A 23,342-nucleotide genomic window follows, 5' to 3' on the forward strand; every position below is an offset into this window, starting at 1 on the left:
TTTGGGGAGTGAATGGATTTTGATGGGGGAGCTTGGGGATTGGGTGGGTTTTGATGGGGGGGATTGGATGGGTTTTGATCGGGGAGTTTGGGGAGTGGATGGGTTTTGATGGGGGAGTTTGGGGAGTGGGTGGGTTTTGATGGGGGAGTTTGGGGAGTGGATGGGATTTGATAGGGGAGTTTGGGGATTGGATGGATTTTGATGGGGGTGTTTGGGGAGTGGATGGGTTTTGATGGGGGTGTTTGGGGAGTGGATGGGTTTTGATGGGGGAGTTTGGGGAGTGGATGGGTTTTGATGGGGGAGTTTGGGGAGTGGATGGGTTTTGATGGGGGAGTTTGGGGATTGGATGGGTTTTGATGGGGGAGTTTGGGGAGTGGATGGGTTTTGATGGGGGAGTTTGGGGATTGGATGGGTTTTGATGGGTGAGTTTGGGGAGTGGATGGGTTTTGATGGGGGAGTTTGGGGAGTGGTTGGGTTTTGATGGGGGAGTTTGGGGATTGGGTGGGTTTTGATGGGGGAGTTTGGGGATTGGGTGGGTTTTGATGGCGGAGTTAGGGGATTGGATGGGTCTTGATGGGGGAGTTTGCTGAGTGGATGGGTTTTGATGGGGGAGTTTGGGGAGTGGATGGGTTTTGATGGGGAAGTTTGGGGATTGGATGGGTTTTGATGGGGGAGTTTGGGGAGTGGATGGGTTTTGATGGGGATTGGATGGGTTTTGATGGGGGAGTTTGGGGAGTGGATGGGTTTTGATGGGCGAGTTTGGGGATTGGATGAGTTTTGATGGGGTAGTTTGGGGAGTGGATGGGTTTTGATGGGTGAGTTTGGGGAGTGGATGGGTTTTGATGGGGAAGTTTGGGGATTGGATGGGTTTTGATGGGGGAGTTTGGGGAGTGGATGGGTTTTGATGGGGGAGTTTGGAGATTGGATGGGTTTTGATGGAGTTTGGGGATTGGATGGGTTTTGATGGGGGAGTTTGGGGAGTGGATGGGTTTTGATGGGCGAGTTTGGGGATTGGATGAGTTTTGATGGGGTAGTTTGGGGAGTGGATGGGTTTTGATGGGTGAGTTTGGGGAGTGGATGGGTTTTGATGGGGGAGTTTGGGGAGTGGATGTGTTTAGATGGGAGAGTTTGGGGATTGGATGGGTTTTGATGGGGGACTTTGGCGAGTGGATGGGTTTTGATGGGGGAGTTTGGGGAGTGGATGGGTTTTGATGGGGGAGTTTGGGGAGTGGATGGGTTTTGATGGAGTTTGGGGAGTGGATGGGTTTTGGTGGGGTAGTTTGGGGAGTGGATGGGTTTTGATGGGGGAGTTTGGGGAGTGGATGGGTTTAGATGGGGGAGTTTGGGGATTGGATGGGTTTTGATGGGGGAGTATTGGGTGTGGATGGGTTTTGATGGGGGAGTTTGGGGAGTGGCTGAGTTTAGATGGGGGAGTTTGGGGAGTGGATGGGTTTTGCTGGGGGAGTTTGAGGAGTGTAGGGGTTTTGATGGGGGAGTTTGGTGATTGGATGGGTTTTGATGGGGGAGTTTGGGGAGCTTTGATGGGGGAGTTTGGGGAGTGGATGGGTTTTGATGTGTGTGTTTGGGGAGTGGATGGATTTTGATGGGGGAGTTTGGGGAGTGGATGGGTTTAGATGGGGGAGTTTGGGGATTGGATGGGTTTTGATGGAGTTTGGGGAGTGGATGAGTTTTGATGGGGTAGTTTGGGGAGTGGATTGGTTTTGATGGGGGAGTTTGGGGAGTGGATGGGTTTAGATGGGGGAGTTTGGGGAGTGGATGGGTTTTGATGTGTGTGTTTGGGGAGTGGATGGATTTTGATGGGGGAGTTTGGGGAGTGGATGGGTTTAGATGGGGGAGTTTGGGGATTGGATGGGTTTTGATGGAGTTTGGGGAGTGGATGAGTTTTGATGGGGTAGTTTGGGGAGTGGATTGGTTTTGATGGGGGAGTTTGGGGAGTGGATGGGTTTAGATGGGGGAGTTTGGGGAGTGGATGAGTTTTGATGGGGGAGTTTGGGGAGTGGATGGGTTTTGACGGGGGAGTTTGGGGAGTGGATGGGTTTTGATGGGGGAGTTTGGGGAGTGGGTGGGTTTTGATGGGGGAGTTTGGGGAGTGGATGGGTTTTGATGGGGGAGTTTGGGGAGTGGATGGGTTTTGATGGGGGAGTTTGGGGAGTGGATGGGTTTTGATGGGGGAGGTTGGGGAGTGGATGGGTGTTGATGGGGGAGTTTGGGGAGTGGGTGGGTTTTGATGGGGGAGTTTGGGGAGTGGATGGGTTTTGATGGGGGAGTTTGGGGAGAGGATGGATTTTGATGGGGGAGTTTGGGGAGTGGATGGGTTTCGATGAGGGATTTAGGGGATTGGATGGGTTTTGATGGGGGAGTTTGGGGAGTGGATGGGTTTTGATGGGGGAGTTTGGGGAGTGGATGGGTTTTGATGGGGGAGTGGATGGGTTTTGATGGTGGAGTGGATGGGTTTTGATGGTGGAGTGGATGGGTTTTGATGGGGGAGTTTGGGGAGTGGATGGGTTTTGATGGGGGAGTTTGGGGAGTGGATGGGTTTTGATGGGGGAGTTTGGGGAGTGGATGGGTTTTGATGGGGGAGTTTGGGGATTGAATGGGTTTTGATGGGGGAGTTTGGGGAGTGGATGGGTTTTGATGAGGGAGTTTGGGGAGTGGATGGGTTTTGATGGGGGAGTTTGGGGAGTGGATGGGTTTTGATGGGGGAGTTTGGGGAGTGGATGGGTTTAGATGGGGGAGTTTGGGGAGTGGATGGGTTTTGATGGGGGAGTTTGGGGAGTGGATGGGTTTTGATGGGGGAGTTTGGGGATTGGATGGGTTTTGATGGGGGAGTTTGGGGAGTGGATGGGTTTTGATGGGGGAGTTTGGGGAGTGGATGGGTTTTGATGGGGGAGTTTGGGGATTGGATGGGTTTTGATGGGGGAGTTTGGGGAGTGGATGGGTTTTGATGGGGGAGTTTGGGGAGTGGATGATCAAATGCATTATTGGATCCTTGACTGTCTTCATTTTATTTGAATGTGTGTTCTTACTGGATTTTTAGTAGTAATAACTAGTTCTGTATAATTGTCTTAACTTTTCTTTTCACATCCTACAAGGGAGAAGTTACAATTCACTACAATAAACTCCAGGCTGATCCGAAACAGGGCAAGACTTTGGATATTGGTAGGCACTGACTTAAATATTCAGCGTGCCAATGCGTTCCTCTTCATTCTTTTCCCTTTACTATTGTGGCCCCAGTTTGTCCATCTTTTTTTAACTGACGGGGATCATTTGGGTATCGTTTCCTCTTCACACTCTCAGACTGTGTTGTATCACGAGTGACATTGCAGCCCGAGGAGTGAGGTTGAAGTGATGGCTGAGAGGTGTTTGTCAGCTGCTGCTGTTCGAGGGTTGAACTGTTCTGTTCCGCTTGAACGAGACCATCACTGTGACTGGTGCAGTTACAACTTCCAAAGCAAAACTAATTTTAGGCTCTAACTTAATGCCACAGTAATGGATGATTTAAAACACACACGTTATTGTGTATAAATAGCCCAACAACCTTGTGGTTGAACATCGTCAGGTTGCTGCACTAATTGCTCAATGAACCCGCTGCAGAAAGTTAGGCCTGGTATTCAACAATGTGAGGACATTTTTTTATGAGGAGGTAAATGTCTCTTCAATAACATGCAACCTCTCCAGTGTAGAAAGGGAACAAGTTAAACCGTGGAGCCTCATTTCGACATGTAATCAATTGTTGTTAGAGACCTTTAAAAAACTGTTTATTACCTTTCCTTTCTGTCCTGTTTTTTCCCTCTCTAATTGAATCATTCTCACTCTCACAAGTATATCTTGTGTGCCTGATTTGAATCTAATTCACCCTATTTCCTTATCTGTCACTCTTCTGTTTAAACCTGAATCCTAAAATACTAAGGGTCAAGGAGTTAGACAGTTTGTCCCGTTATTTAACAAGGTCCCAGATGCTCCATTGCCCTCAGGGTGCCAGTGTTTTCTCGCACTTGCAAAAACATGCAGCACAGTGCGTTTGTGCTGTAGAACGTAAGACAACTCTAGAGAAATCTATCCAGTAGCGCAGCCAGTGAGGACAAGACCCAGACACGAGGCAGAGTTGCATCATACAGAGGGGTGAGACAGCTTAACAATTCAGATTCGCTTTAATCAAATCCCAGATGGAGGGTAAACATTTAACACTGACAGGTTTTATCATGTTTTGCAGTTCTGAAGAAAGTCAAGCATCGGCTGGTGGAGAACATGAGTTCTGGAACGGCTGATGCCCTGGGCCTGAGCCGAGCCATTCTATGTAACGGTGAGTGAGATTTATTCCAGTTTGATATCAGAGTGAGACCAGGGTTTCTACCAGTTTAATAACCGAGTGAGACCGGGGTTTATTCCAGTTTAATATCAGAGTGAGACCGGGGTTTATTCCAGTTTAATATCAGAGTGAGACTGGGCTTTATTCCAGTTTAATATCCGAGTGAGACCGGGCTTTATTCCAGTTTAATATCAGAGTGAGACCGGGGTTTATTCCAGTTTAATATCAGAGTGAGACCGGGCTTTATTCCAGTTTAATATCCGAGTGAGACCAGGGTTTTTCCAGTTTAATATCAGAGTGAGACCGGGGTTTATTCCAGTTTAATATCCGAGTGAGACCAGGGTTTCTACCAGTTTAATAACCGAGTGAGACCGGGGTTTATTCCAGTTTAATATCAGAGTGAGACCGAGGTTTATTCCAGTTTAATATCAGAGTGAGACCGGGGTTTATTCCAGTTTAATATCCGAGTGAGACCGGGGTTTATTCCAGTTTAATATCAGAGTGAGACCGGGGTTTATTCCAGTTTAATATCAGAGTGAGACCGGGGTTTATTCCAGTTTAATATCAGAGTGAGACCGAGCTTTATTCCAGTATAATATCAGAGTTTGACTGAGGTTTATTCCAGTTTAATATCAGAGTGAGACCGGGGTTTATTCCAGTTTAATATCCGAATGAGACCAGGGTTTTTCCAGTTTAATATCAGAGTGAGACCGGGGTTTATTCCAGTTTAATATCCGAGTAAGACCAGGGTTTCTACCAGTTTAATAACCGAGTGAGACCGGGGTTTATTCCAGTTTAATATCAGAGTGAGACCGGGGTTTATTCCAGTTTAATATCAGAGTGAGACCAGGGTTTTTCCAGTTTAATATCAGAGTGAGACCGGGGTTTATTCTAGTTTAATATCAGAGTGAGACTGAGGTTTATTGCAGTTTAATATCAGAGTGAGACCGGGGTTTATTCCAGTTTAATATCAGAGTGAGACCGGAGTTTATTCCAGTTTAATATCAGAGTGAGACCGGGGTTTATTCCAGTTTAATATCAGAGTGAGACCGGGCTTTATTCCAGTTTAATATCAGAGTGAGACCGGGCTTTATTCCAGTTTAATATCAGAGTGAGACCGGGCTTTATTCCAGTTTAATATCAGAGTGAGACCGGGCTTTATTCCAGTTTAATATCAGAGTGAGACCGGGGTTTATTCCAGTTTAATATCAGAGTGAGACCGGGCTTTATTCCAGTTTAATATCCGAGTGAGACCTGATGACTTACAGATTCAACAAATGGTTCTTCTTCTAGATGGTCTGGTGAAGAAATTGGAGGAACTGGAGAGAACAGCAGAGCTTTACAAAGGTGAGGAATTGTGGAGCAAAGGCAGTGAGATGCCTATTGATGGAGAGGGGGTGGGGGGGGGGGGGGGTGCACAGAATCGCCTTCACTGCTGCTATGGTGGCACAATGGTTAGCACTGCTGCCTCACAACGCGAGGGACCCGGGTTCAATTCTGACTTTGTCTGAGTGGAGTTTGCACGTTCTCCCCTTGTTCTCATGCACAGGAGCAGAGGTTTCCTTTCACCCTGAACCTTTGTCAGTTTGTGAATAAAATGACAAAACTTCTGAGGCGGAGGAACTGAGTGACACCCAGGAAATCTCAGGGGGTCAGTGGCAGGGCCTGTGGATGATTGTGGTAATGGCTGGCATCAGAGTCTGGTTGAGCTGAAAGTAAGGATACGGGTCCCCCTCGTACGGATGCCCAAATCTCAAAGAAAGCAAGAACAAGGCAACAAGGTCATGTCTCACAAGTCTCGCTGAATTCTTTGAGGATGTGACGAGACACATTGATGAAGGTCGGGCAGTGGATGTGGTGTATATGGATTTCAGTAAACCATTTGATAAGGTTCCCCATGGGAGGCTCATTCAGAAAGTCAGGGGGCATGGGATATAGGGGAATTTGGCTGTCTGGATACAGAATTGGCTGGCCAAAAGAAGACAGCGAGTGGTAGTGGATGGAAAGTATTCTGCCTGGAGGTCGGTGACCAGTGGTGTCTTGCAGGGATCTGTTCTGGGACCTCTGCTCTTGTGATTTTTATAAATGACTTGGATGAGGAAGTGGGAGGGTGGGTTAGTAAGTTTGCTGATGACACGAACGTTGGTGGAGTTGTAGATAGTGTCGAGGGCTGTTGCAGGTTACAGCAGGACATTGACAGGATGCAGAGCTGGGCTGAGAAGTGGCAGATGGAGTTCAACCTTGATAAATGTGAAGTGATTCATTTTGGAAGGTTGAATTTGAATGCTGAATACAGGGTTAAAGGCAGGATTCTTGGAAGTGTGGAGGAACAAAGGGATCTTGGGGTCCACGTACGTAGATCCCTTAAAAGCTGCCACCCAGGTTGATAGGGTTGTTAAGATGGCGTATGGTGTGTTGGCTTTCATTAGCAGGGGGATTGAGTTTAAGAGCCGCGAGGTTTTGCTGCAGCTTTATAAAACTCTGGTTAGACCACACTTGGAATATTGCGTCCAGTTCTGGTTGCCTCATTATAGGAAGGATGTGGATGCTTTGGAGAGGGTGCAGAGGAGATTTACCAGGATGCTGCCTGGACTGGAGGGCATGTCTTATGAAGAAAGGTTGAGGGAGCTGGGGCTTTTCTCACTGGAGCGAAGAAGGCAGAGAGGTGACTTGATAGAGATGTACAAGGTGATGAGAGGCATGGATAGAGTGGATAGCCAGAGACTTTTCCCCAGGGTGGAAATGGCTGTCACGAGGGGACATAATTTTAAGGTGATTGGAGGAAGGTATAGGGGAGATGTCAGAGGCAGGTTCTTTACACAGAGAGTGGTGGGTGTGTGGAATGCACTGCCAGCAGAGGTGGTGGAGTCCGAGTAATCAGGGACATTTAAGCGACTCTTGGACAGGCACATGGACAGCAGTAAATTGAAGGGGTGTAGGTTAGGTTGATCTTAGATTAGGATAAATGGTCGGCACAACATTGTGGGCTGAAGGGCCTGTACTGTGCTGTACTGTTCTATGTTTTATGTACTGAGTATTAAAAGCAGGGGAGAGGGGGCTGGAAACGGTGAAGGGAGGAAAATGAATTTTTAAATGTCAGCACAAAAATATCTCCTACTTCCCACTCGCTGTTTTGCAGGGTTGATGGAACACACAAAGAGGCTGCTGAGAGCGTTCTTTGAGCTGTCACAGACACATCGAGGTAAGTCCTTACGTTCGTCATATGAGGAGATTGCGAGGCAGTGATTTTGGCCAGATCAGTGCAGTAATTGGCAGCAAACAGCGGCAATTCCCCAGAATCTACGTGCGTGCAATGGAGTGCGATAGTGACAGTGGGAAAAAATGCGGTGTATCCCTTACTGGGATGTGGGGGGGGGGGAGGGAGTTGGTAGTTGCCTTCATTCTACTGACTGAGATCCCCTGTATCACAGTCCAATCAGAGACTTAAAGCCTGAGAAAAGTCCAGCTTGAGGAGGGTTGACGTGGAGAAGCTGAGGTTCTTACAAACGCAGAAGAGAAATCCGGTAGAGATGGTAAAAATGCTGAAGAGCCTCGGTAGAATAAATAAGAGATTGTTTCCAGTGGCGGAGTGTCGATAACCGGAGGGCATGGATTTAAAATTATTGGCAAGGGAATCTGAGGGGATTTGAGGGGAATTTTGTGACTTGTTGCCATTTGGAATTCATGGCCTGAACATTTGATGGACTTGGATCCAGTAATAACTGTGGCTTTGGTGAGAGACTAATTCGATTGTCTTTCAAGGGCCTGGCACAAGCATGATGGGCTGAACAGCCTCCTCCTGTTTCATATCATCCTGAGGATTTTCTGAGCACTTGCAGGGGTTGGTGAATGTTGTAGCTGTTCATTACGAGCGCTGTGTGCAATGTGGAGGGAGTTTTCGGCTGCCACTGTCTGCAGGGCTGAGGTTGTGAACATTGTTTTGTTACAGGTTTTGGAGACGTGTTTTCTGTCATCGGGGTGAGGGAACCACAGCCTACGGCCAGCGAAGCTTTCGTCAAATTCGCAGAAGCTCATCGGAGTATCGAGAAATTTGGCATTCGACTTCTGAAGACAGTGAAACCAGTTGAGTTGCCGTCCTCCTCTCGCCCGCCGCCCACCTCTCGGCGCTGCCCTCCTCTCGCGCGCCCCCCTCCTCTCGCGCGCTCCCCTCCTCTCGCGCGCCCCCCTCCTCTCGCGCGCCCCCCTCCTCTCGCGCGCCCCCTCCTCTCGCGCGCCCCCTCCTCTCGCGCGCCCCCTCCTCTCGCGCGCCCCCTCCTCTCGCGCGCCCCCTCCTCTCGCGCGCCCCCCTCCTCTCGCGCGCCCCCCTCCTCTCGCGCGCCCCCCTCCTCTCGCGCGCCCCCCTCCTCTCGCGCGCCCCCCTCCTCTCGCGCGCCCCCCTCCTCTCGCGCGCCCCCCCTCCTCTCGCGCGCCGCCCTCCTCTCGCGCGCCGCCCTCCTCTCGCGCGCCGCCCTCCTCTCGCGCGCCGCCCTCCTCTCGCGCGCCGCCCTCCTCTCCCCCGCCGCCCTCCTCTCCCCCGCCGCCCTCCTCTCCCCCGCCGCCCTCCTCTCCCCCGCCGCCCTCCTCTCCCCCGCCGCCCTCCTCTCGCGCGCCGCCCTCCTCTCGCGCGCCGCCCTCCTCTCGCGCGCCCCCCTCCTCTCGCGCGCCCCCCTCCTCTCGCGCGCCCCCCTCCTCTCGCGCGCCGCCCTCCTCTCGCCCGCCGCCCTCCTCTCGCCCGCCGCCCTCCTCTCCCCCGCCGCCCTCTCGCGCACCGCCCTCCTCTCCCCCGCCGCCCTCTCGCGCGCCGCCCTCTCGCGCGCCGCCCTCCTCCCGCGCCGCCCTCCACTCGCCCGCCGCCCTCCACTCGCCCGCCGCCCTCCTCTCGCCCGCCGCCCTCCTCTCGCCCGCCGCCCTCCTCTCGCCCGCCGCCCTCCTCTCGCCCGCCGCCCTCCTCTCGCCCGCCGCCCTCCTCTCGCCCGCCGCCCTCCTCTCGCCCGCCGCCCTCCTCTCGCCCGCCGCCCTCCTCTCGCCCGCCGCCCTCCTCTCGCCCGCCGCCCTCCTCTCGCCCGCCGCCCTCCTCTCGCCCGCCGCCCTCCTCTCGCCCGCCGCCCTCCTCTCGCCCGCCGCCCTCCTCTCGCCCGCCGCCCTCCTCTCGCCCGCCGCACTCCTCTCGCCCGCCGCCCTCCTCTCGCCCGCCGCCCTCCTCTCGCCCGCCGCCCTCCTCTCGCCCGCCGCCCTCCTCTCGCCCGCCGCCCTCCTCTCGCCCGCCGCCCTCCTCTCGCCCGCCGCCCTCCTCTCGCCCGCCGCCCTCCTCTCGCCCGCCGCCCTCCTCTCGCCCGCCGCCCTCCTCTCGCCCGCCGCCCTCCTCTCGCCCGCCGCCCTCCTCTCGCCCGCCGCCCTCCTCTCGCCCGCCGCCCTCTCGCGCACCGCCCTCCTCTCCCCCGCCGCCCTCTCGCGCGCCGCCCTCTCGCGCGCCGCCCTCCTCCCGCGCCGCCCTCCACTCGCCCGCCGCCCTCCACTCGCCCGCCGCCCTCCACTCGCCCGCCGCCCTCCTCTCGCCCGCCGCCCTCCTCTCGCCCGCCGCCCTCCTCTCGCCCGCCGCCCTCCTCTCGCCCGCCGCCCTCCTCTCGCCCGCCGCCCTCCTCTCGCCCGCCGCCCTCCTCTCGCCCGCCGCCCTCCTCTCGCCCGCCGCCCTCCTCTCGCCCGCCGCCCTCCTCTCGCCCGCCGCCCTCCTCTCCCCCGCCGCCCTCTCGCGCACCGCCCTCCTCTCCCCCGCCGCCCTCTCGCGCGCCGCCCTCTCGCGCGCCGCCCTCCTCCCGCGCCGCCCTCCACTCGCCCGCCGCCCTCCACTCGCCCGCCGCCCTCCTCTCGCCCGCCGCCCTCCTCTCGCCCGCCGCCCTCCTCTCGCCCGCCGCCCTCCTCTCGCCCGCCGCCCTCCTCTCGCCCGCCGCCCTCCTCTCGCCCGCCGCCCTCCTCTCGCCCGCCGCCCTCCTCTCGCCCGCCGCCCTCCTCTCGCCCGCCGCCCTCCTCTCGCCCGCCGCCCTCCTCTCGCCCGCCGCCCTCCTCTCGCCCGCCGCCCTCCTCTCGCCCGCCGCCCTCCTCTCGCCCGCCGCCCTCCTCTCGCCCGCCGCCCTCCTCTCGCCCGCCGCCCTCCTCTCGCCCGCCGCCCTCCTCTCGCCCGCCGCCCTCCTCTCGCCCGCCGCCCTCCTCTCGCCCGCCGCCCTCCTCTCGCCCGCCGCCCTCCTCTCGCCCGCCGCCCTCCTCTCGCCCGCCGCCCTCCTCTCGCCCGCCGCCCTCCTCTCGCCCGCCGCCCTCCTCTCGCCCGCCGCCCTCCTCTCGCCCGCCGCCCTCCTCTCGCCCGCCGCCCTCCTCTCGCCCGCCGCCCTCCTCTCGCCCGCCGCCCTCCTCTCGCCCGCCGCCCTCCTCTCGCCCGCCGCCCTCCTCTCGCCCGCCGCCCTCCTCTCGCCCGCCGCCCTCCTCTCGCCCGCCGCCCTCCTCTCGCCCGCCGCCCTCCTCTCCCCCGCCGCCCTCTCGCGCACCGCCCTCCTCTCCCCGCCGCCCTCTCGCGCGCCGCCCTCTCGCGCGCCGCCCTCCTCCCGCGCCGCCCTCCACTCGCCCGCCGCCCTCCACTCGCCCGCCGCCCTCCTCTCGCCCGCCGCCCTCCTCTCGCCCGCCGCCGCCCTCTCGCCCGCCGCCCTCCTCTCGCCCGCCGCCCTCCTCTCGCCCGCCGCCCTCCTCTCGCCCGCCGCCCTCTCGCCCGCCGCCCTCCTCTCGCCCGCCGCCCTCCTCTCGCCCGCCGCCCTCCTCTCGCCCGCCGCCCTCCTCTCGCCCGCCGCCCTCCTCTCGCCCGCCGCCCTCCTCTCGCCCGCCGCCCTCCTCTCGCCCGCCGCCCTCCTCTCGCCCGCCGCCCTCCTCTCGCCCGCCGCCCTCCTCTCGCCCGCCGCCCTCCTCTCGCCCGCCGCCCTCCTCTCGCGCGCCATCCAGGAGTTGGGCTCTCCTCTCAAACTGTGTCGCCAGAGAGCTAATCAATGGCTTTTTAAAAAAAAATATTAAAAAAAAAAAAAAAAAAATTTAGAGTACCCAATTCATTTTTTTTCAATTAAGGGGCAATTTAGCGTGGCCAATCCACCTACCCAGCACATCTTTGGGTTGTGGGGATGAAAACCACGCAGACACGGGGAGAATGTGCAAACTCCACACGGACAGTGACCCGGGCCCGGAATTCGAACCCGTGTCCTCAGTGCCATGAGGCAGCAGTGCTAACCACTGCGCCACCGTGCTGCCCTCATTGATGGTCGACGCAGACACCAAGGGTCAACGGGCCTTTTGTTGTGCTGTAAAACTCCAGAATTATGACTTATTTATTTATTCAAGTCGCCTATAAATAGAGTGAAAAGTTGAGGGCCGGTGAGAGACCCCTCCCCAATTGGAGTACATACCCATAATCCGTATTCCCTCGCGCTGCCTTCTAACCAATTCCATGAGTTCTCATTGTTGTTAACAGCCGCTGTGGAATGAGTACTATTTCCAGCAGAGTCCACCACCTCTTTGCCTACCCCCAGCCTCCCCATACACCTTCCCCTCCATGTACGGCCTCCACGGTCTCCTCTTTTCCCCCCCCCCCATACTGTTTCTACCCTCCCGGGGAGCGGGAGGACGGGGGAGCGGGTGGGTGGGTATGGAGTGAGCAGGCGGGCAGGGAGCGGACGGGGAGTGGGCGGGCGGGTAGGGAGCGGGTAGCCAGGGTGAGGCCAAAACAAAGGTCGAGTTGGTGTTGATGCGAATGGGTAAGGGGCATCCTGGGAATTAGTGCCGACTCCAGAGGGAACCTGGAAAGAGCAGACGTTTAGTCACATACACAACAGTGCTGTAATGGAGTAATATCACAGGAATGCCCACAGTGGCGACCCCCCATGGCACAGTGCCGTACCAACACTGGTGACCCCCCGGCACAGGGCCGTACCCACACTGGTGACCCCCCGGCACAGGGCCGTACCCACACTGGTGACCCCCGGCACAGGGCCGTACCCACACTGGTGACCCCCCGGCACAGGGCCGTACCCACACTGGTGACCCCCCGGCACAGGGCCGTACCCACACTGGTGACCCCCCGGCACAGGGCCGTACCCACACTGGTGACCCCCCGGCACAGTGCTGTACCCACACTGGTGACCACACTGGCACAGTGCCGTACCCACACTGGTGACCCCCGGCACAGTGCCGTACCCACACTGGTGACCCCCCTGGCACAATGCCGTACCCACACTGGTGACCCCCCTGGCACAGTGCCGTACCCACACTGGTGACCACACTGGCACAGTGCCGTACCCACACTGGTGACCCCCGGCACAGAGCTGTATCCACACTGGTGACCCCCGGCACAGTGCTGTACCCACACTGGTGACCCCCGGCACAGGGCCGTATCCACACTGGTGACCCCCGGCACAGTGCTGTACCCACACTGGTGACCACACTGGCACAGTGCCGTACCCACACTGGTGACCCCCGGCACAGTGCCGTACCCACACTGGTGACCCCCGGCACAGTGCCGTACCCACACTGGTGACCCCCCTGGCACAGTGCCGTACCCACACTGGTGACCACACTGGCACAGTGCCGTACCCACACTGGTGACCCCCGGCACAGTGCCGTACCCACACTGGTGACCACACTGGCACAGTGCCGTACCCACACTGGTGACCCCCGGCACAGAGCTGTATCCACACTGGTGACCCCCGGCACAGTGCTGTACCCACACTGGTGACCCCCGGCACAGTGCCGTACCCACACTGGTGACCACACTGGCACAGTGCCGTACCCACACTGGTGACCCCCGGCACAGGGCCGTATCCACACTGGTGACCCCCGGCACAGTGCTGTACCCACACTGGTGACCACACTGGCACAGTGCCGTACCCACACTGGTGACCCCCAGCACAGTGCCGTACCCACACTGGTGACCCCCGGCACAGTGCCGTACCCACACTGGTGACCCCCGGCACAGTGCTGTACCCACACTGGTGACCACACTGGCACAGTGCCGTACCCACACTGGTGACCCCGGCACAGTGCCGTACCCACACTGGTGACCGCCTTTCTGAGTTACTACAGATTTTATTTGATGTGCTCTCTCTCCCTGCTCCCTATGGCCTGTCCTGCCTGTCACTCATTAGGATGACGAAGTAAAATGCTTCTGATTATTTTGTGGCCTGTGATGATGTACATTTGTTGCTGATTTCTCCAGTTATTCACTTATCTGCCCCATGCCTGCACCCAGGATGTGAGCTGTGTTCTTTCCCACGGATTAATCATTGTTTTCTGGATTTGCAGATGCTGAGTGATCTGAATACCTACCTTCACAAAGCCATTCCTGACACCAAGCTCACCATCAAAAAATACCTCGATGTCAAGTTTGAATATTTGGTAGGTACTCTCATTTCCTCTTTCGGCAGTCACCGTTATCCTGCCCCGGGCTGATCCCGATCCTGCCCAATTGGTCCAGGCACTGACGCAGACTCCACTTCAGCTGAAGACTCGCCTGCAACCTGAACACGGGGATGAAACTGTCCCTTTAAAACTGTGACCTCTGCCTGCTATCCCAGCACTGGCCTCTGCTGTATGGAACTCTCTGCCTCAGAAGGCGATGGGGGGGTGATTCTCCGAGCCCCGTGCCGGGCCGGAGAATCGCCGCGCCCCGACGCCGGCGCGTGATACTCCGAGGTGCGGAGCATCGGCGCCATTTGCGCCGGCACGTTTGGCGCCGGCTATGGGCCGCTGGAATCGGCGGGGCCGCCGTTTCTCCAGCCCGGATGGGCCGAGCGGCCGCTCCGACATGACAGAGTCCCGCCGGCGCCGTTCAGCCCTGGTCGCTGCCGGCGGGACTCTGCGGGAACGCTCGGGGGGCGGCCTGCGGGGGCGAGGGGGCTCCTTCATTGGGGGGGTCCTCCGATGGGGTCTGGCCCGCGATCGGGACCAACCAATCGGCGGGCCGGCCTCTTCCCCCCCCCCCGGGCCTACTTCCTGGCACGGCCGGCCCCTGAACACCGACCCCATGTTGGGTCGGGGCGGGCACGCGTAAGAAGTTCCCCGCGCATGCGCTGGGTGGCGCGGCCCAACTGCGCAAGCGCAGGATTGAGCTGGCCCAACTCTGCAAGCGCGGGTTGGCGCGGCGCCCATTTGTCACCGCGTAATGAGGCTGGAGCGGCATGAACCGCTCCAGCGCCGTGCTGGTCCCCTGTGGGGGCCAAAATAGGTTGTGCCTGGGCCCGGTTCGCGTCGTCGTGAAAGGTGACGGCGTTCACGACGCGCGAACACTAGGCCACCATTTCGGAGAATCGCCCCCGATATAGACGGGACCATTGCATATGGAGGTAGATAGATTGTGGGCGGCACGTTGGCACAAGGTTGGTGCTGACTCAATGGGCCGAATGGTCTCCTTCTGCATTGTAGGGACTCGTATTATTGTACACCGACGGCAGCCTAACCAATATCTGGTACAAATTCAACACCCAACAACCCAGCAGATAAATCCCAAATTCCCATTTACCTGATCTTTACGTGTCTCCAATCCTCAGATTCTTCAGAAACCCACTGCTCTGAGTTTAAATCCTGAATAGTGCCAGAAGGGACATTGGGTTCTGTTTTTGGTATTGGAGCTGCACTTTCTTCTCAATTCCAGTTACCCATTCCATTCTGGGGCAGTTACAACTCCTTGGTGTATGCTCAGTAATCAGCTCTTACCTCGAAAGGACACTCAGTAGCTTGGTATCTGTATGGCCGTTGGGACCTTTCCTGTTTTCCTTCATCTCTTTCACTTCTTCGCACAGTCACAGCTTTCGATTTCCCCAATTCATTTCCATCATTGTCCATCCTGGAATGACTGAGGGAGTGCTGCACTGTCCGAGGGTCAGTACTGAGGGAGTGCTGCACTGTCAGAGGGTCAGTACTGAGGGAGTGCTGCACTGTCAGAGGGTCAGTACTGAGGGAGAGCCGCACTGTCCGAGGGTCAGTACTGAGGGAGTGCCGCACTGTCAGAGGGTCAGTACTGAGGGAGCGCTGCACTGTCAGAGGGTCAGTACTGAGGGAGTGCTGCACTGTCAGAGGGTCAGTACTGAGGGAGCGCCGCACTGTCAGAGGGTCTGTACTGAGATAGTGCTGCACTGTCACAGGGTCAGTACTGAGGGAGTGCTGCACTGTCCGAGGGTCAGTACTGAGAGAGTGCTGCACAATCAGAGGGTCAGTACTGAGGGAATGCTGCACTGTCACAGGGTCAGTACTGAGGGAGTGCCGCACTGTCAGAGGGTCTATACTGAGGGAGCACCGCACTGTCAGAGGGTCAGTACTGAGGGAGTGCTGCAGTGTCAGAGGGTCAGTACTGAGGAAGTGCTGCACTGTCAAAGGGTCAGTACTGAGTGAGTGCTGCACTGTCAGAAGGTCAGTACTGAGTGCTGCAGTGTCAGAGGGTCAGTACTGAGGGAGGGCTGCACTGTCAGAGGGTCAGTACTGAGGGAGCACCGCACTGTCAGAGGGTCTGTACTGAGGGAGCGCCGCACTGTCAGAGGGTCAGTACTGAGGGAGAGCTGCACTGTCAGAGGGTCAGTACTGAGGGAGTGCCGCACTGCCAGAGGGTCAGTACTGAGGGAGAGCCGCACTGTCAGAGGGTCAGTACTGAGGGAGAGCCGCACTGTCAGAGGGTCAGTACTGAGGGAGTGCTGCACTGTCAGAGGGTCAGTACTGATGGAGCACCGCACTGTCAGAGGGTCAGTACTGAGGGAGCACCGCACTGCCAGAGGGTCAGTACTGATGGAGCACCGCACTGTCAGAGGGTCAGTACTGAGGGAGAGCCGCACTGTCAGAGGGTCAGTACTGATGGAGCACCGCACTGTCAGAGGGTCAGTACTGAGGGAGCACCGCACTGCCAGAGGGTCAGTACTGAGGGAGAGCCGCACTGTCAGAGGGTCAGTACTGAGGGAGAGCCGCACTGTCAGAGGGTCAGCACTGAGGGAGTGCCGCACTGTCAGAGGGTCAGTACTGAGGGAGTGCCGCACTGTCAGAGGGTCAGTACTGAGGGAGAGCCGCACTGTCAGAGGGTCAGTACTGAGGGAGTGCTGCACTGTCAGAGGGTCAGTAGTGAGGGAGTGCTGCACTGTCAGAGGGTCAGTACTGAGGGAGTGCCGCACTGTCAGAGGGTCAGTACTGAGGGAGTGCCGCACTGTCAGAGGGTCAGTACTGAGGGAGTGCCGAACTGTCAGAGGGTCAGTACTGAGGGAGTGCCGCACTGTCAGAGGGTCAGTACTGAGGGAGAGCCGCACTGTCAGAGGGTCAGTACTGGGGGAGAGCCGCACTGTCAGAGGGTCAGTACTGAGGGAGCTCCGCACTGTCAGAGGGTCAGTACTGAGGGAGTGCCGCACTGTCAGAGGGTCAGTACTGAGGGAGAGCCGCACTGTCAGAGGGTCAGTACTGAGGGAGTGCTGCACTGTCATAGGGTCAGTACTGAGTGAGTGCTGCACTGTCAGAAGGTCAGTACTGAGTGAGTGCTGCAGTGTCAGAGGGTCAGTACTGAGGGAGTGCTGCACTGTCAGACGGTCAGTACTGATGGAGCACCGCACTGTCAGAGGGTCAGTACTGAGGGAGCACCGCACTGCCAGAGGGTCAGTACTGAGGGAGAGCCGCACTGTCAGAGGGTCAGTACTGAGGAGAGCCGCACTGTCAGAGGGTCAGTACTGATGGAGCACCGCACTGTCAGAGGGTCAGTACTGAGGGAGCACCGCACTGCCAGAGGGTCAGTACTGAGGGAGAGCCGCACTGTCAGAGGGTCAGTACTGAGGGAGAGCCGCACTGTCAGAGGGTCAGCACTGAGGGAGTGCCGCACTGTCAGAGGGTCAGTATTGAGGGAGTGCCGCACTGTCAGAGGGTCAGTACTGAGGGAGAGCCGCACTGTCAGAGGGTCAGTACTGAGGGAGTGCTGCACTGTCAGAGGGTCAGTAGTGAGGGAGTGCTGCACTGTCAGAGGGTCAGTACTGAGGGAGTGCCGCACTGTCAGAGGGTCAGTACTGAGGGAGAGCCGCACTGTCAGAGGGTCAGTACTGAGGGAGTGCCGAACTGTCAGAGGGTCAGTACTGAGGGAGTGCCGCACTGTCAGAGGGTCAGTACTGAGGGAGAGCCGCACTGTCAGAGGGTCAGTACTGGGGGAGAGCCGCACTGTCAGAGGGTCAGTACTGAGGGAGCTCCGCACTGTCAGAGGGTCAGTACTGAGGGAGAGCCGCACTGTCAGAGGGTCAGTACTGAGGGAGAGCCACACTGTCAGAGGGTCAGTACTGAGGCAGGGTCACATTGTTGGAAGTACCACCATGGAAAGTTAAGCTGTGGTCCTGTCTGCCTTTCCAGGTGAATGTAAAGAATCCCACACTCGGTCTTCAACGAAGAGCAAGGAAGTTTCCCTGGTGTCTTGGAGCAAAGATTTATCCCTCAACCAACTTATGGAAACAGATATCTGAGGGGGAGTCATTTAGATCCGAAACTTTTAACTGTTCTCTCTTCACAAATGTAGCAACACCAACTGTGTTCATCCAGCACGTCCTGGTTTTATTTCAGATTTCCAGCATCTGCGGTGCTTTGCTGTTATTACTCAGTCAGATTATAAACAGGCCATTATAACACTGCTCTGCCAGAATTTGCTGTGTGCTAATTGCCTGTTACACATGGTCTGCAGATTATAAAGACCGATAGTACTTGGCTGTAAAGTGCTTTGGGACATTCTGAGGTTGGGTATTTCGATCACCGTGGCGATTTGGAATAAAGTAGGGGGCAGATACTCGGGATCAGCTGCTGCTTTACTCTGATTGTTTCTCTTCTTTTTGCAGTCTTATTGCTTGAAAGTGAAAGAAATGGATGATGAAGAATATAGCTGCATAGTAAGTGATCGCTGAGGTACCCGACAGCCGCTCGTGGTGACCACTGGTTGCCCCCCACCCCACTGCCCCGTCTATTTTTAACCAGAGGCAGTGCTGCAGTGGTTTAGTCTAAATGGTTGGTATCCATTATATTCTGGGTTTGAGTGTTTAACCTGTCTGTCTCTGCTTCTTTCCCATCCCCAGGCTCTGCAGGAGCCTCTGTATCGAGTCGGCACCGGAAACTATGAATATCGTTTGATCCTCCGCTGTCGACAGGAGGCCAGAGCTCGTTTCGCCAAGATGAGGAAGGATGTACTGGAAAAAATTGAACTTTTGGACCAAAAACATGGTTAGTTCTAACTTGCTTTGTTGGCAAATTCAGATACTCAGGATAGGTAGGCTCTCCTGGGTCAGGTGTTTGATAACGTTGGGTCAGAAACGTGGCGGATGGGGTGGGGTATGCCATGGGATCGGTTGCAGCAGTGCCAAGTCAGGGGTGTGTAAGTGTTGGGTCAGATATGATTCTCTGTGGCCTTTCCCTGCAGGTGGAATGTAAGACGGTAGTAACAGTCCTCACTGCTGAGTCAGAGTGTTACGGACCAGGTTTGGGGGGAGAACTGAAATCTTGTACCCCTTCTCTTACTGTCCGTAATCAGTGTGCTTTTCAAGAGGAAGACTTGAGTTACTTAGTCCCTGGAGTGCGTAGTCAATTTTAATAACAGCAGAAAGCTTTCCTGAGTTTAAATACATAGGATTGTCCATTCGGGCAGTTCACCTTGAAAATTGAAATGCTACATCACTCGCGTGTGCACTCACAAGAAAGCTACAGTTCAAGAGAAAAGTGGACTTTTACAAGTTATAAACAAAAGAATAGTTAATAATTCATGTGTTTGGCTTGTCTTAGGAAAAACTGTTGTTGCAAAGGATGAATGCAGCGTTTCACACTGAAAGGGTAGATTCCTTTTTCTTTATTCTTCCATGGAATGTGGGCATTGCTGACGAAGCCGGCATTTGTTGTCCATTCCTAGCGGTCCTTGAACTGAGTGGTTTGCTAGGCCATTTCAGGGGGCAGTTAAGAGTTAATCTCATTGCTGTGCGTCACATGTAGGCCGGACCAGATAAGGGCGGCAGATTTCCCTCCCAAAAGCAAAGTAGTGAACCAGATGGGTTTTTGCAATATATTTGATAATCCATCCTGACGGCTCTGGCACATCTGACAGCTATCGTTCGATGGTTCTCTTCCATTGAGCTGATAAGGATGGTCCCTTTTCACCTGAGAAATCCATTTGCATTTGAGAACTTTCAAAAGGGATTTTCAGAGAAGAATCAGCCTTGGTGCAGAAATCGCCAAAGTCATCTGACCCGTGGCAGCCATCTTAACAATCTTGAGCGTGTCCATTTCTTTTTTTTTTTACAAATAAGACAGTTCCAGAACATTAAACATGGACTGCACACGGTTTATAAAGTTATGAGTAGGACCTGCCTTCTCTGGGCATGACAATTGTGGGATCAATTGTGGGTTAAGCACAAAAATGTAGGTTGGCAGTACTGAGGGAGTGCTGCGCTGTCTTTCAGACGAGATCTGCTCTTGTCAGCTGATCGTAAAAGATCCTCCCCTACTCTATGGCACTAATAGAAGAGGAGTGGGGGTCTTCTCATGGGTTTCCTGGCCAATATTTATTGCTTAATCAGTTTCAGTAATGGAAAATGGAACCGATATGTCATTGTCATGTGTGGGATCTTGCTGTGCACAAATTGGCTGCTGCATTTCCTCCATTACAGCAGTGACCACACTTCGAAAGCAATTTATTTGGTTGAAGATGAGTCCTGAGGAATTGACCAGCGCCATATCAATGCCAACCTTTCGTCAATCGAATTGGGCAAACTGCAGCAACAGCATGAGAGACTCACTCGAAGATAGAGAGGGTTACAGTAAAGTAATGGGGAGTAACGGGAGAGAGTTCCACAGTGTTCAGGACAACTTCCTACAGCTCACTTTGCTAAAGGAAGTTGGATGCGCACCTGAAGAGAAATATTTGCAAGGAACGGGCGGAAGAGCAGAACTGGCTGAGTTGGTCTTGTGGAGAGCCAGCATGGATATGAAGGGCCGAATGGCCTCTTTCTGTGCTGTGACCATTCTATAATCCTGTGATGCTATCTGTCCATTATTAGCCGGTCTGGTCACAGACCCAGGAAATGCAGTGACTGGGTAATGAAAGAACATGGGGAGCCACCAGGAAACAGTGACCTTAACATAATTAGTTTTGATTTAAAATTGAATCACGGGAGCAGTCAAAGTGAGGGTAGTTAGTGGAACAAGCCTATCTCAGGGAGGTAAATAGGGAACTGGACCAGACAGTGTCCATGAACAAGTGGGGAGGCGGGGGAACCTTCAATCAGGACTCGGGTTAGTTATCAACTAGACTAATCCGCACAAAATGTAGTGTGTAGGCAGTAGCTCCTTTGAAAACTGCTTCAGTTCCCTGCAGGAACGATCCACAGTGCCACGATTTCCACTAGGGTGAGGCAAGGAGGCAAGTCCTGAATCCACCCCAGCTGGAACGGGTTTGAAATCTAAGCTGTTGGCATCAATCTGATCCACACTGGCCGTCCACCCAACTGAGCCAACCTTAAACCCCAAGGGGTCCGTGTTGCTGTGGCAACATCCAATTTTCCATGCATGTTGTCGTCTGGAGCTATGGACAGTGATGGCAAAGGCTCCAATTCCTTTCCATCACATGTCTGACCAGGAATCTCTCCCACTCTTACTGCCGGCCACTGGCGTGTGTTGGAATGATTTGCAGATTGATACTCAAGCCTGTTTTGCTGCGCTATGAACACATCTTCCATGGGATTGGGACCTGCGAGTTTTCTGAATCTGAATCAGGGAAGCTACACATTAAGCCACACGACCCCCTCTCCTTTGAAAACTAGAGCAATTAAAATCAGGATTGATGTAACACAAATCTCTGGTTTTCAGTGCAAAAGGAACAACTTAATCTCCCTCCAATCTCGCTCTTGCCTCTGTCCCTATCTAATGTCCAGTGTGCCAATCCCAACCTGCAGTATAGAATCCCGACAGAGCAGAAGGAGGCTATTGGGCCCATCGAGTCTGCATTGACCCCTGAAAGAGCACCCTACCCAGGTCCACTCCCCCTGACACTGGGGGCCAATTTAGCACAGCCAATCCACATATTTGGACAGTGGGAGGAAACTGGAGCACTCGGAGGAAACCCACGCAGACATGGGGAAAACGTGCAAACTCCACACAGCCACCCGAGGCCAGAGTCGAACCAGGAACCCTGATGCTGTGAGGCAGCAATGCTGACCACTGTGCCACCATGGCACCATAGCTCTCCCTTCATAAATTGCATCTATACGTGGTACACAAAGTTAGCAAAGCAACAGCAGCGACATTGTTACAAGTCCGCAAGGAGGAGTGCCAGAGGCTTGGCAGACAGCTAATGTATTTTAAAAGGGAGGTAGAATGAATCATGAGAATTATGGACAAGTTTGCTTGACGTTGGTTGTCGGAACAATAATGGATTCTTGACTCAAATGTGTAATTAAAATTCTAGAAACTGCAGTTTTAATAAATAGTACAGATTTCAAAAGGAAGGTCACATCTGACCAACCTTGTTGAATTCCTTGAGGGGTAACAGGAAAGGTGGACGAGGGTGGCCGAATAAGCAGAGCATATTCGGCTCTCCAATAGGCCTTCGGTACAGAGTATGGTCAGAAAGTGGAGGTGAGGGGTCGATGTCCAACTGGATAGCAAGTTGGGGGAGTGGGGCTTACATAAAAGCAAAATACTGCAGATGCCGTAAATGTGAAATGAAAACAGAAAAAGGCGGCAAAAACTCAGCAGGTCTGGCAGCATCTGTAGAGAGAGAAACAGAGTCAACGTTTAGTCTGCATGACTTCTTCAGACTGGACAGAGATGGGAAGGTGATTTGGGGAGCAAAATAGTGCCAAAGTAGGGCTAAAGCTGGAAGGTGGTAAGTGGTGTTCCACATAGATCAGTTCTGCCTCTACCCCTCTCCATTTCCCCCTCTCTCCCTCACTCTTTCTGTTCCCTCCATCCCCCTCACTCGTTAACCCGTTGTGAGTCTGATTGTGCTCCATTCCAATTCTCAGTACAAGACATCGTGTTCCAGCTCCAACGCTTTGTCTCCGCCATGTCCAAGTACTACGATGAGTGTTACGCTGTCTTAAAAGATGCTGATGTGTTTCCCATCGAGGTCGACTTGACAAAAACGATGTTGAACTACAGTCCGAAGGATATTTACACAGACGCGGAGGAAGAGGACGAGAAGGAGAACGAGGAAAACGGAGAGAAACTTTTTGATGATGAATAGAATTTATTTTCCTGTCTGGACAGGGAAGTGAACCCCTTTACACTAAATCAAATCCGAAATGTGCTGTGTATAGTTTGAGTGATGATCTATTTTATTTATATCTGAAATGGATGCGACCAGTAATTTCCATCAGATCCTTGAGATAAATACATATACTTTATAGCATATGCTTTTGTCGAGGTGTATCCCTGTTTTAATATGTCTTGTCCTGAGCGTCCTTTCTGTCTGAGCCTTTGGTGGGGTATGGAGTTTGGTTGGAGAGCAGTTACCTGGCCATCCATTGGTTCTGTCCTGTACATGCGCGTGTGAAGCTAACAGTGCTCAAGAACACCAGGAAAACGACTGGGTCAGTACTGAGGGAGCGCTGTACTGTCAGGCGGTCAGTACTGAGGGAGCGCTGTACTGTCAGAGGATCAGTACTGAGGGAGCGCTGTACTGTCAGGCGGTCAGTACTGAGGCACTGCTACACTGTCAGAGGATCAGTACTGAGGGAGCGCTGTACTGTCAGGCGGTCAGTACTGAGGGAGTGCCGCACTGTCAGGCGGTCAGTACTGAGAGAGCTGCACTGTCAGCGGGTCAGTACTGAGGGAGTGCTGCACTGTCAGCGGGTCAGTACTGAGGGAGTGCTGCACCGTCAGAGGGTCAGTACTGCGGGACCGTCACACTGTTGGATGTACCACCTTCAAATGAAATGTTAAGCTGTGTTCCTGTCTGCCTTTCCAGGTGAATGTGAAAGATCCCACAACATTCCCGTAGCAGCCTCCC

The 23,342-nt window shown here is 54.9% G+C and overlaps 1 protein-coding gene across 2 annotated transcripts in view; it reads left to right on the forward strand.

The window, feature by feature from the left end:
* pick1 (protein interacting with prkca 1) overlaps positions 1 to 22,742 on the forward strand; it is a 41,453-nt gene extending 18,711 nt beyond the window's left edge. For both annotated transcript variants that reach the window (XM_072492092.1, XM_072492093.1), the window contains exons 5-13: positions 3,114 to 3,180; positions 4,235 to 4,324; positions 5,624 to 5,677; positions 7,470 to 7,532; positions 8,280 to 8,413; positions 13,658 to 13,750; positions 18,190 to 18,240; positions 18,424 to 18,568; positions 22,357 to 22,742. In XM_072492092.1, the coding sequence (XP_072348193.1) occupies positions 3,114 to 3,180; positions 4,235 to 4,324; positions 5,624 to 5,677; positions 7,470 to 7,532; positions 8,280 to 8,413; positions 13,658 to 13,750; positions 18,190 to 18,240; positions 18,424 to 18,568; positions 22,357 to 22,577 (918 nt within the window). In that variant the 3' untranslated portion in view covers positions 22,578 to 22,742. The remainder of the gene's footprint in view (positions 1 to 3,113; positions 3,181 to 4,234; positions 4,325 to 5,623; positions 5,678 to 7,469; positions 7,533 to 8,279; positions 8,414 to 13,657; positions 13,751 to 18,189; positions 18,241 to 18,423; positions 18,569 to 22,356) is intronic.
* The last annotated feature ends 600 nt before the right edge of the window (positions 22,743 to 23,342 follow it).

This window comes from Scyliorhinus torazame, chromosome 29 (genome assembly GCF_047496885.1).
Source record: "Scyliorhinus torazame isolate Kashiwa2021f chromosome 29, sScyTor2.1, whole genome shotgun sequence".
Lineage (NCBI taxonomy): Eukaryota > Metazoa > Chordata > Chondrichthyes > Carcharhiniformes > Scyliorhinidae > Scyliorhinus > Scyliorhinus torazame.